This window comes from Capra hircus, chromosome 25 (assembly GCF_001704415.2).
Source record: "Capra hircus breed San Clemente chromosome 25, ASM170441v1, whole genome shotgun sequence".
NCBI classification, from domain to species: domain Eukaryota; kingdom Metazoa; phylum Chordata; class Mammalia; order Artiodactyla; family Bovidae; genus Capra; species Capra hircus.
Genome location: NC_030832.1, coordinates 5,461,876 through 5,481,872, shown reverse-complemented (window position 1 = coordinate 5,481,872; position 19,997 = coordinate 5,461,876). Strand labels below are relative to the sequence as shown.

At 46.6% G+C, this 19,997-nt stretch overlaps 1 protein-coding gene across 4 annotated transcripts in view; it reads right to left on the bottom strand.

The window, feature by feature from the left end:
* Positions 1-19,997, bottom strand: part of RBFOX1 (RNA binding protein, fox-1 homolog 1) — a 1,098,419-nt gene that overhangs the window by 1,060,060 nt on the left and 18,362 nt on the right. For all 4 annotated transcript variants that reach the window (XM_018040930.1, XM_018040927.1, XM_018040928.1 and 1 more), the window contains exon 2: positions 7,284-7,331. In XM_018040930.1, the coding sequence (XP_017896419.1) occupies positions 7,284-7,331 (48 nt within the window). The remainder of the gene's footprint in view (positions 1-7,283; positions 7,332-19,997) is intronic.

Sequence of the window (19,997 nt, the reverse complement as noted above, 5' to 3'; positions counted from 1 at the left end):
TTAGGCTAACTTTGCTGGAAATAGTGAAGTGAAAGTCGCTCAGCAGTGTCCAGCTCTTTGAGACCCCGTGGACTGTACAGTCCATGGAATTCTCCAGGCCAAAATACTGGAGTGGGTACCCTTTTCCTTCTCCAGGGGATCTTCCCAACCTAGGGATGGAACCCAGGTCTCCGGCATTGCAGGCAGATTCTTTACCAGCTAAGCCACAAGGGAAGCCCAAGAATACTGAAGCAAGTAGCCTATCCCTTCTCCAGGGGATCTTCCTGACCCAGGAATCAAACCAGGGTCTCCTACATTGCAGGTGGATTCTTTACCAACTGAGCTATCAGGGAAGCCCAACTTTGTTGGACTGACAAATAAATCGGACTTATGAACTCACTCGTGGAATGGATCTTGAAGCTTTTGTGGAGGGGATTTACCATATTCCCCTACAATTAACCTCTGTCTCACTTCACTAAGGTGTGATTCCTGCCTGGACACAGCAGACAGGTGACTTTGTTATTTCCTGACTTCAGCCAAGCGTCTCTTCTTTTGTAAAACATTCCCAAGGTCGACTAGGTCCTGCCCATTTCTCTGAGCCCCCATAACACTTTCCAGGGGCTCCTTGTTTTAAAGACATTTCATTATAAGTGATACAGAATGTCTGTGGATGTGGACCCTCGCAAAAACAAAAGAGAAAAGTAGGTGCGGTTGACTGAGTTCTCACTCTGTGCCCGGCACTGTACACATGACTTTGCAGTATTACCTTGTCACTGCCTCAAGTCAAAATTCCAAATGGATTTTATTATCTCCAGTTTACAGATGGAAAAAAATGGACACTGATTTAAAGTACAAAAGGCTCTCAAGGTCAGGTCACAGAGTCGCTACGTGAGAACTGGGATTAAAGTCCAGAACTTTGGGGTTCCCTGTTGGTTGAGATGGTAAAGAATCCGCCTGCAATGCAGCAGACCTGGGTTGGGAAGATTCCCTGGAGGAGGAAATGGCAGCCCACTCCAAGATTCTTGCCTGGAGAATCCCATGGACAGAGGAGCCTGGCGGGCTATAGCCCATGGGTCTCAAAGAATCAGACACGACTGAGCAGTTAACACTTTCATTGTCCCAGCTCCAGAGTATGTATGGTTTTAATGGGGGTCCTCGGTTAACGCCGGCTTTGAGCACAGAATTTTTAACCCTTGCACAGATGCTGTGAGAAGAGCAAAAGCTAGGAACCGCACCAGGTCTGTTGGAAACTGAAGCCAGAACTACATCTTGGTGCCATTATCTCTTGTCTGCAAGACCAGAAGAAATCCTGGTATTCCCACAGCCAGGTGCCAGGGGCACTCCAGAAGGCCAGGCTTCACGAGGCTTTGATAAATCTCCACCATAACTCAGAACTAAATGTGGGCATCGAAAGGATGCCCCAGATTGAAAATTAGGCCATTTACCTGGAAATGGGTGAAGACACCAGTCCAGGGACAAATGCATCAGTTGGAAAGGGCTATTCTTGCATTTCACACATTTAATTCCCTTTAGTGTGTCTGTTGGAGAAGGAAATGGCAACCCACTCCAGTGTTCTTGCCTGGAGAATCCCAGGGACGGGGGAGCCTGGTGGGCTGCCGTCTATGGGGTTGCACAGAGTCGGACACGACTGAAGTGACTTAGCAGCAGCAGCAGCAATATATCTGTAAGGTGGTAGATGGAGCTTCCTGAGTGATGCTAATGGTAAAGAACTCACTTGCCAATGCAGGAGACATAAGAGACGTAGGTTTGATCTCTGGGTTGGGAAGATCCCCTGGAAAAGAGAATGGCAGCCCGCTCCAGGATTCTTGCCTGGAGAATCCCATGGACAGAGGAGCCTGGCGGGCTACAGTCCATGGGGTCAGAGAGGCAGACACGACTGAAGAGACAGCACAGCACAGCACGAGGCAGTATACAGCTTCAGGGCTAGGAAAACAGCTTCAGAAATAAGAATCTCTGAATTCACATCCTAGCCTGTGATGTCGCTTGGGTGATCTTGGGCAAAACTTTCAACCTCTCTGAGCTTCCTTGTTTTCACTTCGCATAATGGGCATAACGATGGTTCCTTGTACATTAGCTGCTGTCAGTATCTGGCGGTACTTAAGGATGCCTGATCCAGGTTCAGTATTGAAACAGGAAATGTTCCAAACTCCCAGCACTCACCACGGCACCAGAACATCACCAGCACAGCTTCACTTGGACCCAATCTGAAAGTCGCCTTAACTTTGAAAACCTCTCAAACTTCTCCCATGCAATTTTTATCAGATGGGAAACTGTTTAGCCACACCAGGCCAGGCGGTAAGTGAGGAGAGAAAGACTTGTCGGTGTTTATAGCCTTTGACAAATGGGCTCTCATCTTCTCCTGACAGTTTCTCCTCCTGACTGATCCATCAGCTTCTGTTCTCATCACCTGGACCTCAGTCCTCATAATAGTATTGAAATTCAGATGGATTTTACACCACAAATAAAAATGAACTTAAATGCCTCCGTTTCCCACAAGCAACGCAGGTCGTGTAAAGTCAGGTGCAGAAGGTTTCAAAAGGCTGGGCAGCCACTCGGAGGAATGGGTTACCTGGCATTGCCTTGGCTAAACCTGCATTAGCTCCGTGGCCCTGACCTGTGGGAGGAGACCTTTTGAGCTCTGCTTCCCACTTAGAGGGAAAAAAAAAAAAAAAAAGCTACCGGCCTTTCAGATCTGCCTGTGACATCCTCTGGGTAATTTTTAGGAAACATCCAGGAAACCATCCAAGTGTGGGGCCCAGACTCAGGGGCGCTGCTCATGGCTGGGCTTGAAAGTGAATGGGAAGCAGAAAATGAAATCACACTCCGGTACACACCATGAACCCCTCCATAAACAAGCGGGCAGGCTTCTCCAAGAGACAATTAGCTCACCGTCTGCCGATGGAAAGGAGGCAGCTAGGATACAGAGAAACAGGAATGGAGAGAAAAAAAAAATATATATATATATATATATATATTCTCTCCTTCTGTCAACAGACTCAGACCAGACCGTGCAGGCCAGGAAGAGTGGTTTTATGGCTCTTCATTAAGATGAGGGCTCTCTCCATCTCTTCAAACTCACCGTTTATCTCCCATCATTCTATCTGGTCTAGGATTCGACGGGAAAATGACTCATCTCAAGGGAAATGGCCCTACTGAGTGGAGGAGAGTGGGAAGGGGCCTGAAACTGGAGAAGCTCGATGGGGAGGGACCCTATCGTGTGCGTGCATGCTCAGTTGCTCAGTCATGCCCGACTCTCTGTGACCCCATGGACTGCAGCCCGCCAGGCTGCTCTGTCCCTGGGAGTCTCCAGGCAAGAACACTGGAGTGGGTTGCCATGTCCTCCTCCAAGGGATCTTCCCGACCCAGGGATCGAACCCACGTCTCCTGCGTCACCAGGTAGATTCGTTACCCCCGAGCCACCTGGAAAGCCCCCAGGACCCTACTAGACCCTACTGAAAGCTTGAGATCTTCTGTCTTCTAAAATTCTTCTGTCGAGAAGATCCTCAACAATATGTCAGATGAAAACACAGATGGAACCACACAAATAGATCCCTGCATACAGAATATAGGGAGGAGAGGCAGCCAAGGAGGAAGCGAGGTGAAAGAGCAGGGAGAAACGAGAGAACGGGAAGCAGTTCCTGGAAGCCATCTAGCCCAGTGGGTGCCACGTTAAGCTTTCTTAACTAAAGGCAATCGAGCTGTAAGGAAAACACTGCTAGGTCTCCTCCAGAGCTCTCAGCACTTCGTAAAACTCCGCCCGGGGCCAAGGGGCTGCCTCTTCAGAGGCCAGCTGACTTATTATTTTGGCACCTGTCATCTCCTCTCACTTCAACTCCACTTTATCAAATTACTGATTTTGCCAGAAGCATTCAGAATGGATAGAGGGGGATGTGCGTGCACACACACACACACACACGCTCATACAGGAGAGCCTGTCATCACTTCAATGGTGCAATTTCATAATTACACGTCGGGGTGACAGAGTCCCCAAACGGCATCCTAGACATGGTAGCCTAGACGCCGGGGCGGCCGTCTGCCTCCGTGACCTCATGCCCCGTCTTTGGCCGGAGGGATGGGACTGGCACTTCTCTCCGGAGGTTGGGGACACTATCCCTCCTCCAGGGGAACCAGATTTCATTAGGACTTTCCCACTGAGACACGGGACCCTGAGAGGCAGAATTACATCCTGTATCTCACTCCACTTCCAACCACATTAGGGCATCTAGAGAAAGGACAGCCCTGATGTGAGACTCACGAACATTGAAAAAATAAAAAAAGTAATCAGAACAGAACTCAGAGGAAGAAAAAAGAAGAGTCCTTCTCTTGAAGAAAGAGAATAAAATGCCATGAGCGTGTAAGACGGCAAAAAGTGGAAGCAGGCACGGCAGTGGGTGTGTTGCTAGGAGTCACCACCAGTTGCATACAGTCAAAGGTTCAGAGAATTCACGTGTCAACACGAAACACAGCAGGGCGTTATGGTCCCTCCCTCCCATGTCCTCCACCCACTTTTTGTCTGCAGAACAACTTCAGTCAAAGAATAAGTTTAATCAGAGAAGTCAGAAAAGGCAGAAGCGACGGAAAACAGTCAAACAGAACCAAACAGTACGAGTTTAGTCCTGAAGCGGAGTCAAGGACCTTTGGCCCCTTCTCAAGGGCAGAAGATAACACTGAGGCATAAGCTGGGAGCTGTTTTGCAGATACTGAAACCCCCACCTGGTGGAGAACGTTAACTGCACAACGAACAGAGTGTAGCCATGATGGGAGCTGCCGTAATTTCGAGAACTGGCCTCTAGGACGTGGGAGCAAGCTGATGCTGGAACTGAAGACGAAGTGGACTTGAAACAATGGAAGCGAAACAACCACCACCAGACCCACTTCAAGAGGACTGTCAGAGCCGACTGCGCTGTCTCTGACTTTATCTCCCCCTCTCTGCATACGGACCCCCGAACTCCCCTTTAAAAGGTCCTGCCCACTGACCGTCCCGGAGGAGCTGGCCTCTGGGCATGTGTCCACCCTCACCCCCCACCGCTCCAGCTGACATGCTCCGAAATAAAGCAAACCTTTCTTCCCACCAACCTTGCCTCTTTATTGGCTTTGGAATGGCCAGCAGCCGGACCCCTCTCTTTCAGCAGCAGTCAGTCACGTGCGGTTAGGGCTGGAAAACAACAGGCGAGCCCTCCAGACATGAGGCTTCATTTGAAGTGCCCGACTCAACCCAACTGTCCGTGACAAAGCACGGAAACTTAAGTGTGTGTATGAGTCTGTTACTCTTCTTTGAAAACAGTTGAAGTTATGTACAGAATGATCGCCTCTGACTTATCCCCACCAGTCATCACTAGAGAGCGCCCATAGATGGGGGAGACCACTATCATCATGAAACATGAGCCAAAGGGGGTCTGGGTGGAAGAGTGGAGTGTGCGACCAGCTTACACTGCCCAGAGAATATCCTCCTTGTTCATTTATCTTGCTGGTGACGGAGGTGATGTTGTTTCAACAGCATCATCCTTCTGGAATCTGGAATCCAACACAACTGGCAAAGAAAGTAAAACAAAACAAACAAACCAAAAAACTATACAGAAACACGTTTATGAATTCCACGAACATCCAAGGGAAGGACTTCCCTGGTGGTCCAGTGGTTTAAGAATCCACCCGCCAATGCAAGGGACACAGGTTCAATTCCTGGTCCAAGAAGATTCCACGTGCTTCCGAGCAACGAAGCCCGTGCCCCACAGCTACGGAGCCTGCAGTCTAGAGCCCCTGCTCCACAACGAGAGAAGTTACTGCAGTGAGAAGCCTCCACACTGCACGGGACGGTCGCCCCCACCGGCCACAACCAGAGAGAGCCCAGGCGCAGCAATGAAGACCCAGCCCCGTCAAAATAAACAACGAAATAAATAAATCCCAAGGAAGCGATCCTGAACTTCGGAAGCAGGCAGGGAACACGCTCTCATGCGGTGAGCAGAGTCCCTGGGAACAGATTTAAAAAAAAAAAAAAGATGGGGAACATCTATTCCACCTCAATTCCATTTGCCCAACTCACAACAGGCACACAGCAGGCACACCAGTTTGTCAACATGCAGCGAACACCAATATGAATTACAACACCTTTGCCTGCAAACTAGACAAGACGCAACTGGGACTCAGCTAGGATCATCAGGCTCAAATTTAAGCTACGGTGTCATCTCTGCCTTCAAACTATGGAGATTAACCCTCCTTAAGATGACGCATGGCGCCTGCCTTCTATTTAAAAGCAAATTTTGTTTTGAAAAGTCCTCACTGCCCTATTAATCAGCGGATGACTGAGCTAGCACAAAATCAGGGCTGAAAACCTCAGCTTGAAATAATAACTGCCTTCAACAATAATGGTACAGTCGCAGAGAGAAACATCCTTCAAAATTGTAGAATGGTGTCAAAAGTAGCCAGGAGATATGGACCCTCAATCCAGTTATTTGACCTTTTGTTTGTCTGTTTGTTTTAATCCAAGGCATTAAAGGTAAAATTTGGTCTGCTTGGACACGCTCCTCCACGGAAACTTCTGTGAACTCTTGTCAATAAAGGGGGACCGAAAATATTAAAGGAAAGAACAATTGTCTAGGGGTCGCCTGTCCTGAGCGGGTCCACACAGTGTAACAAGAAGATAAATGGGGGGAAATCTTAAGATACAAAGCAAATGACCTCCCTTTCCTGTACGCCACCACAAAACATCACGAGAATAAGTTTATACCGTAGAAAGTCACTGCTCATGTGACTATGTCGTGACAGGAATCAGTACAGGATCTTTTTCAAGCCAAAATGTATAGAGCAGATATATATATATATATATTTACCTATAAATCAGTTATATTTATTTTCAGGGGCACACCCTAAAAAGCCTAAGAGTATACATTCTTCTGTTATATATGCAATGTCCTATAATTCTATATCATATATGGCATATTACACATAATAATCAACCAAAATATTCCACTAAAATGTGACATGAGTTAAGGATAAATGAGCTATTTTTCTGAAAAGAAGCAGATGACTAAAACAAAAATCAGCACAATTTTTTAACATGTAATTACACTAAGCAATCTTCAGTGAAGTTGTCAGATCTAACTGAGATTGCAAAGGAAAAAAAAAAAAAGACATTTTAAAAACACGATTGGCTTTATATGTCTAAAACCAGCATGTGAATCACCTTTGCAAGCCGGCTTCCAGCAAGGCATACCTTCAACACTTAGGTTTAAATCACAGAAATCTTGTTTTGTTTGAAACCAAAAAGATGAAAAATATAGACTTACCTTTCTGTCCTCTATTTCCACACAAGTATTGCAGTCTGCTTTGATATCCTGAGAGGAGGAGAAAAGAAAGAGAGAGAGGACAGGAGTCAGACTTATGGTCAGAAAACGTTCAGCAGTGTCGTTGAAATGCCCTTTAAAATAATAAAAAGCTCATGCTCCTGACGGTTGTTTCTCGAGCCATTGCCCTTTATAGCACTTTTTAGAAGTATATGCCCTGCTGTTTGCATTAGAGACATATGGATGCCATAGCTAAGCTTTATTGCGTGCAGATGTGGGGTGAAGGCAAAGCTATGGATCAGAAGTCACAGCAAAGAGTAATGGATGGCTCATGAAATGATGCGCCCACCTCAGACACCCTTCCGTATATCAGCAGAGATGGCCCTTACTGGGAATTAAAGTCTCTTGCCCATTCTAGACTTGGGACTGTCAAATCTAGCTTTCTTCAACTCAAAGTCATCACTGTCTGTTTTTAGCCCTCCTTCCATCCATGCATCCATCCATCCATCTGTCCAGTCATCCATCCATCCGACTGGTCCATCATCCGTCATCCATCCATCCATCCACCATCCATTCATCCATCCATTATCCATCCATCATGCATCCGTCATGCATCCATCCACAATCCATCATCCATCCATCTAAATATCATCCTTCTCATCATCCATATTTGTCACATACCTACTGCTTACGCATTTTTCTTGTTGCTTTGGAATGTAAAGATGAAAAGAAAAAAACATGGTTTCAACCCTCAAGGAACTCCCAAGTTACACAAAATGGCACATACACACACAAGCAATTGTGATATTAATTTCTCATTCAAAAGATATACATTCAGCCCCTTTTTCTTGCCAAGTCTTGCTCTAGGTATGGAAGACCTAACATAAAACACAGGACTGTCCCGCCCTAGCGCTGCTCACATTTTGCTGGAAAAGACAGAAAACAAAAAGGAAACATCAATAATGTTTGATGTTTAGAAGAGGAAACATTCCATGAAGAGAAGTACAGCAGGGAGAAGGGGATAGAGTTCGATTCCTCAGTCGGAAAGATCACTGCAAGAGGAAATGGCAACCCACTCCAGTACTCTTGCCTGGAAAATCCCATGGACAGAGGAGTCTGGTGGGCTACTCTTTGAGGTCACAAAGAGTCAGACACAACTTAGTAACTGAACGTGTAGGGAGTGGGAAATGCTGAGGAAGACTTTAAATCTGAAGAGAGCTGGCAGCTGAGTAAAGGCTTGAAGGCAGCTGGGGGATGAGCTACGCATGTGGCCATCCGGGAAAGAGTATCTCAGAAGAGGGGAGAGCAGGTGCAAAGGCCCTGTGGGGGCAATGGGGCGGAGAAGGTCAAGCAAGCGGTGGGAGGTCTCTGTGGCTGGAGGGAAGCCTGCTAGGGAAATAGCGGGAGGTGACATCAGTGAGCAACCACCAAGAGTTACTTTTGTTCTTGGCGTGAGGGCTTCCCAGATGGTGCTAGTGGTAAGCACCCAACCTGCCAATGCAGCAGAGAGAGGAGATGTTGGTCTGATCCCTGTGTCGGGAAGATCCCCTGGAGGAGGGCACGGCCACCCACTCCAGTATTCTTGCCTGGAGCATCCCACGGACAGAGGAGGCTGGTGGCCTACAGTCCGTAGGGTGGCAAAGAGTTGGACACGACTGAGCGACTGACCCACGAGTGTCTTATTTTGCTTAGCATCATGCCTTCATGCATGCAGCAGTATGTCTCAGGACTTCCTTCCTCTTTGAGGCTGGATTATATTCCACTGTAAGGAGAGACCACATTTTGTCTATCCACTCATCCCCGGGTCATTTTCACATTCTGGTTATCATTAATAGTGCTGCTATCAATGGCACCCCACTCCAGTACTCTTGCCTGGAAAATCCCATGGATGGAGGAGCCTGGTAGGCTGCAGTCCATGGGGTCGCAGAGTCAGACACAACTGAGCGACTTCACTTTCACTTTTCACTTTCATGCACTGGAGAAGGAAATGGCAACCCACTCCAGTGTTCTTGCCTGGAGAATCCCAGGGACAGGGGAGCCTGGTGGGCTGCTGTCTATGGGGTCGCACAGAGTCGGACACGACTGAAGTGATTTAGCATAGCATAGCATGAACATGGGTGTACACACATCTGTTCAAGTCCCTGCTTTCAGTCCTTTTGTGTACACGTCCAAAAGCTGAACTGCTGAATTACAGGCTAATTTCAGGTGTAAGCCTTTAAGGAGCAGCCATATCGTACTCCCCAGTGGCTGCAACACTGGACTCTCCCACAGGCAATGAGCAAGTTTCCGGTCTCTCTACATCCTTGCCCACAGCTCATCATTTCCACTCAGAGGCTGTGAAGAGAGAACAGGTATTAGCTGCCTTTTAATTTATTTTTATTGTTGACTATGCCGGGTCTTCATCGCTGCAGGCAGGCTCTTCTCTGGTTGTGGCCAGAAGGGGCTGCTCCCTCGGTGCTGTGTGTGGCCTTCTCCCCACGGCGGCTTTCCTTGTTGCAGAGCCAAAGCTCCAGACGCACAGGCTTCAGCAGTCGTGGCTCACGGGCTTAGCCGCTCTGCATTCTGTGGGACCTTCCCAGACCAGGGATTGAACCAGTGACCCCTGTGGTGCAAGGCAGACTCCCAACCACTGGAGTGGCAGAGAAGCCTTTAGCTGACTTCTGTTTAAATAGAAGAGGCAGTTGGGGGCCAAAAATGCAAGTGGAGAGACAACTGTGGGAATTCAGGTGGAAGATGATGGTGATGGCAAGGGGAGGGGTGGGCAGGGGAGGCAGGGAGTCACGGTCAGAGTGTGGACAGATCAACAGGCGTCCTCAAAGACTGGCTGTGGGAGGTGAGGAGAAGATGGGCTCAAGGACTATTCCAAGGTTTCTGGCCTGAGGATGCTAGCAAGGGAGGCGTGGGAGGGGCACTACGGGCGGGGCAGGGCTGCGGAGGCATCTGCAAACAAGAGCACCTCTGTTGGATACCAGTGACGTCTACAGACCTGTTTACTCTCTCCCTCTTGGGTTGGGATGTTCTGCTGATGTGTCGCGAGGACACTGTGGATGCAAGTGCAAGGCTATCACCGTAGTGATGGCTCCAGCACAGCAAACGCTAGGTCCACGTGAATCAAGAGTGCAACCAGAGCATACAGTGTCGCATGGAGAGACTTTGTTTCCTTTGTAACAGACTGTTTTGCTACCAGCAAAGTGGGCTAGAACCTGTGAGCAGTGAAGGCATGTGCCTCTGGTGCCAGGAACTGTGTGGGGTGTTTTTCACACCTGCCTCTAAATTTCCCCAAACGAAACAAGATTAGGATTACTTAGTGTTTTTTTTTTCCTTTTTTTTTTTTTAAACTATAGTTGATGTATAATATTATATTAGTTTCAGATGCACAACATGGTGATTCGGTGATTCTTTTGTTTTTCAAGATCGTACTCCATTAAAAACTATAATAAGATGATGGCTGTACTTCCCTGGGCTATACAATATATCCTTGGTGCCTATGTATTATATACATGTACTTCTTAATCCCGTGTGTCTAATCTGTCCCTCTGCTTTCCTGCTTCCCTTTGGTAATCCCTGGCTTGCTTTCTATATCTGGGAGTCTGCTTCTGTTTGGCACACACATTCATTTGTATCGCTTTTCTTGTTGTTGTTGTTCAGTCATTCAGTCGTGTCCAACTCTTTGAGACCCCAGGGACTGCAGCACGCCAGGCTTCCATTTCCTTCACCAACTCCTGGAGTTTTCTGAAACTCATGTCCACTGACTCAGTGATGCCATCCAGCCATCTCATCCTCTGTTGTCCCCTTCTCCTCCTGTCCTCAATCTTTCCCAGCATCAGGGTCTTTTCCAATGAGTCAGTTCTTTGAATCAGGTGGCCAAATTATTGGAGCTTCAGCTTCAGCATCAGTCCTTCCAGTGAATATTGAGGACTGATCTCCTTCAGAATGGACTGGTTGAATCTCCTTGCAGTCCAAGGGACTCCCAAGAGTCTCCTCCAACATCACAGTTCAAAAGCAGCAATTCTTCGGCGCTCAGCTTTCTTTATAGTCCAACTCTCACATCCATACATGACTACTGGAAAAACCATAGCTTTGACTAGACAGACCTTTGTTGGCAAAGTAATGTCTCTGCTTTTTAATATACTGTCTAGGTTGGTCATAACTTTTCTTCCAAGGAGCAAGTGTCTTTTAATTTCATGGCTGCAGTCACCATCTGCAGTGATTTTAGAGCCCCCGCCAAATAAAGTCTCTCACTGTTTCCATTGTTTCCCCATCTATTTGCCATGAAGTGATGGGACCAGATGCCATGATCTTAGTTTTTTGAATGCTGAGCTGTAAGCCAGCTTTTTCATTCTCCTCTTTCACTTTCATCAAGAGGCTCTTAAGTTCTTCACTTTCTGCCATAAGGGTGGTGTTATCTGCATATCTGAGGTTATTGATATTTCTCCCAGCAATCTTGATTCCAGCTTGTGCTTCATCCAGTACAGCATTTCACATGAAATGTGAAATGTACCCTTCATATAAGTTAAATAAGCAGGATGACAATACATAGCCTTGACCTACTCCTTTCCCAATTTGGAACCAGTCTGTTGTTCCATGTCCAGTTCTAACTGTTGCTTCCTGACCTGCATACAGATTTCTCAGGAGGTAGGTCAGGTGGTCTGCTAGTCCTGTCTCTTGAAGAATTTTCCAGTGATGCTGGAAAATTCTGGTGACTCACACCAAAAGAATTTGGCATAGTCAGTAAAGCAGAAGGAGATGTTTTTCTGGAACTTTCTCGCTTTTTCGATGATCTAGTGAATGTTGCCAATTTGATCTCTGGTTCCTCTGCCTTTTCTAAATCCAGCTTGAACATCTGGAAGTTCATGTTTCACGTACTGTTGATGCCCGGATTGGAGAATTTTGAGAATAACTTTGCTAGCATGTGAGATGAGTGCAATTGTGCAGTAGTTTGAATACTTTGGCATTGCCTTTCTTTGGGATTGGAATGAAAATTGACCTTTTCCAGTCCTGTGGCCAGTGCTGAGTTTTCCAAAGTTGCTGGCATATTGAGTGCAGCACTTTCACAGCATCATCTTTTAGGACTTGAAATAGCTCAGCTGGAATTCCATCACCTCCACTAGCTTTGTTTGTAGTGATGCTTCCTAAGGCCCACTTGGCTTCACATTCCAGGATGTCTGACTCTAGGTGAGTGATCACACCATCGTGGTTATCTGGTTCATGAAGATCTTGTTTGTATAGTTCTTCTGTGTATTCTTACTACCCCTTCTTCATATCTTCTGCTTCTGTTATGTCCATACCATTTCTGTCCTTTATTGATGCAAATGACATTATCTTTTTCTTTCTATGGCTGAGTAGTATTCCATTGTATTATATACATTATATTATATTATATACACATTATATTATATACATTGCATATTGCATTATATCCGTTGTATTACACACACACACACACACACACACACACACACACACACACACACATACTTACAAAGAGATCCTGAATCAGAACTCACATTTTAAAAAGTATTGTGGACAGAATGGTTGTATCTCCCGAATGCATAGTTTGAAGCCCTTGAACCCCATGTTGGCTGACTTTAGAGATGGGCCTCTAAAAATATAATAAAGGTTCAATGAAGTTGTAAGGATGGAATCCCAATTTAATAGGATTAGTGCCTTTATAAGAAAAGACACTCAAGCTTCAATACTTTGGCCACCGGATGTGAAGAGCTGACTCACTGGAAAAGACCCTGATGCTGGGAAAGATTGAGAGTAGGAGGAGAAGGGGGTGGCAGAGGATGAGATGGTTGGATGGCATCACCGATTCAATGGACATGAGTTTGAGAAAACTCCGGGAGATAGTGAAGGACAGGGAAGCCTGGCCTGTTGCAGTCCGTGGGGTCACAAAGAGTCAGACACGACTTACTGACTGAACACCGACAAGAAGAGGCACCGGAGGGAGGACGTGAGAGAGCTTCTCTGATCTCCCTGCACTCATGAACCAGGAAGAGGCCACACATGGACACAGCGAGATGTCATCTGCTTGTCAGGAAGAGAGCGCCCACCAGAACCTGACTATACTGACACCCAGCTCTGAGACCTTCAGCCTCCAGACCTTCAGCAAAATAAATTTCAGCTGTTTAACCACCAGTCAGATTAAGATAGTGAGATACCCCGGACGATCTGAGAAGCACAGTCAGAGGACATGGAGTCATGCTTTCCCCACTCAGACTCCTAATTTAACAGCTGAGGTCTCCGACTGACCTTGCAGGCAGAGGAGTGCCCTGCTTCCCACTGAAAATTCTCTTTGAAGTCATCCTCTAAGGCAGTGGCCCCAGCCATTTTTGCACCAGGAACAGGTTTCATGGAAGACAATGTTTCCAAGGATGGGGGGACGGGGGGGCGGTGAGGAAGAATGGTTTCAGGATGATTCAAGGGTATTGCATTTATTTCTGTTATTATGACATCAGCTGCAACTCAGATCAGCAGGCATTAGATACTGGAGGTTAGGACCCTACTCTAAGGAACATGAAGAGAAAGTAGAGATTAGTTTGGTATGGGAGAGATGAAAGTGTAGATTGTTTAAACCTCGGAGATATCATCTAAAGAACAGGCAGGCAAATGCAGTTCCCTGCCTGTTTGATGCCATTCTGACCAGGGAAAGCATGCGTTTTCTTTTCTTCCTCAGATGAAAATATGATGAGTTTGCAAGGATGAATCCATATACGATTTTGATTTACTCATACAGAAATGGCAGGTGTTAATCAACTAAGGAACAAAATCAATAAACCCAAGGCAGGTTTTTTTTTTTTTAAATCTGCCACCAAGGACCCAAGCCAGGGACAGATAAAAGCCATCTGGCAAGATCCAAGCTCTCGCCATTTCCCAAAGATTATTCAATTTATTCTTGTCAGGATTAATTTACTTAAGCCCACGCTGGAATTTTTATTTAGATGATACTGTTGGTTTGTCATCTGCTGCAGAACAACGCGGGAGGTGCCCCAGGGGACATGCACTTGCTTCTGAACAATGCTGGACTCAAATTGGAAAAATGTCACTTTGGCGGGAACAAATTATGGTTCGGATCGCTCGGCGGAGAGTGGGTGTCTGCAGACTACAGGCTTTGACCTGACCTTTTCCAAGCCGGAGGAGTCGAGGAAGTACTTTGTTGGATGGCTTCGCTTGGGGGAACAGATCAAGTGCTCAAGTGTTAAGTATGAATCTGTAGCCCTAGACTCATCACCTACAATCAGTTTCCCTAGAGGAGTCAGCCATGCTTCTTGAGGTACCTGGGAAACCCTGAACTGTGAAGAACTGCCGAAGTAGATGGAAACCCACATGTGCTATGGAATCATGAAGCTTGGATCCGTATCACTGGGCTCCCCCAGCAGCGCCTCAGTTTCTCCGCCTGTAAAATAAAGGTAATAACAATAACAGCTGCCTCCCTTGCTGTGAGGCATATCGGCCATGGTCTCAGCTGATGGCAGGCCATTGAGACCCGTTAGCTATATCATCAGTGGCCTTCACCGAACGTCTTTGGGAGACCCGGTTCTGAGTGGAGTCCCTGAGAACTTCAAAAGCCGTTCTATTTTTAAAGTTTTCTCTCCAGAGGCTTCTGAGTTCCTCTGGCTTTCAGACATCAAAGCGTGTGCGTATCTATTCTTTTCAGAAGCTGTTTCGTCTCCCGAGAGAGATTTCTTTTCTTCTACGTTTCTCGTGCCAGTTCTTTCTGACGATTTTTGTAGGTCAGGGTTATTTCTGTCCGCCGTGCAGGAGCACCATCGTGCTGCATCACGGATCAGCGTCATGCAGGGCTCCGAAGAGCCTGGAAGGCAAAGGTCTCTGCAAGCAGGTGGAGAGAGACACCCCGGCCAGTGAGATTCTGGAGGCCTCGGGAGACTTAGAAGCTAGGAGCCTGCAGGGGGCGCCCCAGGTGGCGTTAGTGGTAAAGAACTCCTGCCAATGCAGGGGACATGAGATGAGGGTTCGATCCCTAGGTCAGGAAGATCGGGGCATGGCCACCCACTCCAGTATCCTTGCCTGGAGAATCCCACGGGCAGAGGAGTCTAAACAGCAACAATCCTGGGGATCACGTTCACTCTCAAGAGCTGTTACCGCCCAGGGTCCCCTGTGTTTTCAGAGTCCAGCCCCTGGAACTGTCCTAAAAATGGATGATCTCAGTTATTAATACTGGAAGGGCAATGGAAAGAAAAGAGCAGGGCGCTTATATCTTACGTAGAGCTGTTGTCGTCTAGTCGCTAGGCCGTGACTGACTCTCTCTGCGACCCCGCAGACTGCAGCCCCGCCAGGCTCCTCTGTCCATGGGACTCTCTGGGCAAGAGCACTGGAATGGTATGCCCTTTCCTTCTCCAGCGGATCCTGAAATACCTGTGGCTCAAGTCATCTCTTGGGAGCCAGGGGAAACAGCCAAAGACTCAGCTGACAAGTCCAAACAGGGCTTATGATCAACTGCTCTTACGAATGGAAGAAAGCCAAGTGTTTTGTTCTTTCTTCTCAAACAGAAAATAAATGCTATGGCCAGACAGTTTAGAACACCGAGAAGCAATGCATTACATCATCATATTCCCAAAAACAGAATTCAAAAGTGCATTTAAAATTCTGAATCAACCTTACGGGAGGAGGAGGGGCAATACTTTTTCCTCCTACCTTCCTAGGATCTTGGCTGAAACTCCCGGTAACAAAGACAGATGACGAGAGGAAAAGAAGCTCAGTGAGTCCGCTACAGACGAGCCTTCCCCTATAGACGAGCGAACTGACGGGAACATGTGTGCTCACGACCAGTCACGTGAGGTAGTTCGCGTGTTCGGGGTACACTGTCACGTGCGTGCATCCTCCACAAGCAGTGTGTCTTTGTGCACTTTAGTGCCTTGTACTGGATAGAGCACAGTAGTATATGATTTTGTTTCCCACCCAGGATTGTCCAGAAGCAGTTGTAAAAGCAGCAGAGATGGGGCTGGTACTACGAACAGGCACCAAGAATCAGAGGCCCAGAGAAAGGACTGAGAGCAACAAGGAGGAGGACGAACTGCAGACCTGGAAGAGGGTCAGGGTGCAGGAAACGGCACGGGCTTTTCCTGTATTTGAGCGGGCACTGTTAGGGTTTGCCGCTCAGGACCTGAAGGTAGGAGGGTGCACAAAGGCTGCGGCACCCATCCAGAATTCAGCCCACGGCTACCGTGTCATCTATGGGGAGGAAAACAGACCCACTGCCCAGACCTCACCGAATTGTTTTCTTCAAGGGGGGTAGATGGAGTGGAACCCAGCGAGGAACCAGAAGCCATGCCACCCACATTAAAAAGCATGAGTGAAACCACAGCTCGCCCTCCGTCCCGTGTTGCTGACGGTCCCTCAGCTCCACCGTCTCCCCACCCCTCTCCTCCCCCCTCCTTCTGCCCTGTTCACTCCACGCCAGCCCCTGTATGCCAGCTGCTGTACTGGACTATGGTGCTTCTCAAGATCCTATACTCTTTTCTTCATTATTATTTTTTTTAACATAGCATTTATATGACAGCTTTATACCACTCTAAACTATCATGGTTCTACAAAGCTGGCTGTCAGCTGAGCACCTAGGCTAACTTGGACTTACAGACAAATTGGCCTTAAGAGCGCACTCTGGGAATGGAGCTTATTTGCATGTGGAGGATTTACTAGAAGGCCTTTTCCCTGTTTGCCTCCTGTACAGTGGGGAGAGACCCAGGAAAAGTAACTGCCAGAAATGGCCCATACACCCCCTGAAGGACCGTCTTCAGCCAAAGATAAAAAGGCCTTAGGGTTGGGATGCTGGTTATCAGGGAAGCACAGTAAACAAGGGTGTGGCTGTGATGGAGACCTGAGCTCTTGCCTTCTCCCACGCAAGGGTTTCTAGAGACTTAGAGTCCTCCTTCTCTATGGAGATGGAGATATCTTTACAAATGGAGATTTTTCTTTTTCTCTCGAAATACAAATCTCCCTCTCAAAAAGCCAGCTTCTACTGTTTTCAGAGATACTCCAGTATCTGCAGCCTCTCAAAAATAACCAGCCCCCAATAATCCTCCAACGCTTTGGCCACCTAATGTGAAGAGCTGACTCATTGGAAAAGACCCTGATGCTGGGAAAGATTGAAGGCAGGGGGACAAGGGGGCACCAGAGGATGAGATGGTTGGATGGCATCACCAACTCAGTGGACACGAATTTGAGCAAACTCTGGGAGACAGTGAAGGACAGGGAAGCTTGGTGTGCTGCAGTCCATAGGGTCGCAAATAGTCATGACTTAGCAACTGAACAGCAATAATCCTTCTGGCAAGGAAGCAAATTTGGGCATGGTCTATTCTCTTCCCTTTTAATTATAAATGGTTTCCTTCCAAATAGCATTATTTTCCCAAGAGCTTGGACACTTGCTGTTCTGAACATTACAATTATTTCTAGTTTAAAAGAAGTCAACCAGTTATGAGTTTAGCATCTAGCATTTAGAACATTATTGGTGATTTATTGCAACCTGAGTCTAATTGTTTTGACCTCCACAAAGACTCAGACTTTGAAAATAACTATCAGTGATAAGGACCACTGGCTCAATGTTTCCATTTTGCAGAAGAGAAAACAAAACAAAACAAAACAAAACAAAAAACAGTATCAAAGAGAGAGAGGGTGGGGAATTGGCTTTGATGATTTGAGATAAGAGGGGTTGAAATCCATCTGGTCTACCAGCTATGTATTTTAGACTTGTCTCAATAACATATACTGTCCTGGAATCCAAATATTTAAATCAATGTTCTAAATTTAATTGCCTTATTTAAAGAAGATTCTGCCCTACTTTAAAAAAAAAAGGAAGAAAAAAAATTGAGCGTCTTGCAACCAGAGTTGGTGCAAGTAAGATATCATGTGTTTCTTTCGGTCAAACTCCTCAGTCTGTATTTACTCAACTCCAAGGACTAAGACTCAGACAAGGCCACTGGAATACATGAAGATCAGTACACAACGTGCACAAGAAGATCAGTACACAACATTCACACCGACATTTCGTACCCACTTCTTAACATCTCCATTCACAAATTTACTCAGCCCCTTGCAATATCAGCTATGGCCAGCAGATGGCAGCAAATAACCATACAAAATATCAAAAGCGCCAAGCACTACACCAGAACATCAAATTCACTGGGTCTGTAAACGTCTTGAAATATCACAATCTTTCTGCTCCCTCAAACCTTAAGCCTCAAATGACTATGTGCTTTAATTAATAAGCCTTAATTACTTGCCAGGAATGTGATAATTTGAGGAGGCGTTTATTAATATGTATTAAGGTTCTGTGTTTCGAGGTACAGAATATTCTGAAAACACTAAGACTTCCATTTAAGCTTGAGGAAGACTGAGAATTTAAGAGCTATTTCTCCTGAAATAATACAAATGGCAGAAGTGCATGTAAACTAAGATCTCAACATAAATCCATTGAACCAAGACAGTAGCTAGGTCAGAAATCAATGGTACTAAATTTATAAACATTTGGAGGTATTTTAGGGGGGGGATTTCTTTTAGGGGGCAGCAGCAAAGACCCCAGAAATATTTGCAAACCTAGCTCTTATGCAAATAAAGAGGAGGGAATTCATCTTGGAACTCAACTTCTTTGAGAATTACAACTTCAGCCCCACAAACTACTTTGTTCTCTTCATTCGGTGCTTTTTCCAGCTCAGTTATCAAGGGAGGAGAGCGAGTTGGCAGAAGCTCGGCAACACAGGGCTGCTGGCTCAGCACAATTAAATTTGATACCGTGGAAGGCAGCCCCCTCTCAGGTAGGAGCAATATGTCACAGAGGTGAGCTCAAACCCAGGGTCTGTTTGCAAATAACAGTTATGCATTGGCATCACAGCAGGAGTTTAATGAGAGCGCTTTTAATTAACTGTAAAAGTAATTACCCATATTAGATGTAAATCGCACTTGTTTTTACATGAGGTGAATAATTTCAGTGCAGCTTTTAAGAATAATACTTCTGGAGGAGCTGTCAGCTGCAAACTCTTAACAAGTCTGCTTAAAAACAGGATCGAAAAGAAAAATACCATCCCCGGAAGCCCAGGATTTGTCACCTGGCTTCTGTCGGCTCTGTTGCTTCTCTTTGCATTCATATCAAGACCCAGCATCCAAACACATCCTCTCTGTAGCTGTACAGTCAGAGAAGCATCCCAGCAAAAGGTTTTTTTTTGGTGGAGTTCACTTTTTACTTTTGGCCCACTGGTTAATCCCCAGCTTCCCTGGGGCTTCCTTGGTGGTTCAGTGGTACAGAATCCACCTGCAATGCAGGAGACCCCCGTTCAATCCCTGTATCAGGAAGATTCTCTGGAGAAGGAAATGGCAACCCACTCCAGTATGCTTGCCTGGGAAATATCACAGACAGAGGAGCCTGGCAGGCCACAGTCCATGGGGTCGCAGGAGTCAGACATAACTGAGTGACTAAACACACATGATCCCCTGCACTTCTGGGGCTGGGCTTCTGTGAATAATGAACGGATGCAGCCAAAATAGGAACTAGAGGGAAGATGAGGAGAGGTAACCTGCTGGTGGGGGGTGCCTTCCATGAACTAAAGTGGATGCTGTCCAAAAAACACAATAGATTACTGAGGAGGAAGAGTTTACAGCAATCCCAGTGCTGTTCACGGATTGCCACTGGACTTGAAAGTTCCAGGAATGAACTTCTGATGAGAACAGATGTCTGCATCACCAGCACCAAAACAAGAAGTC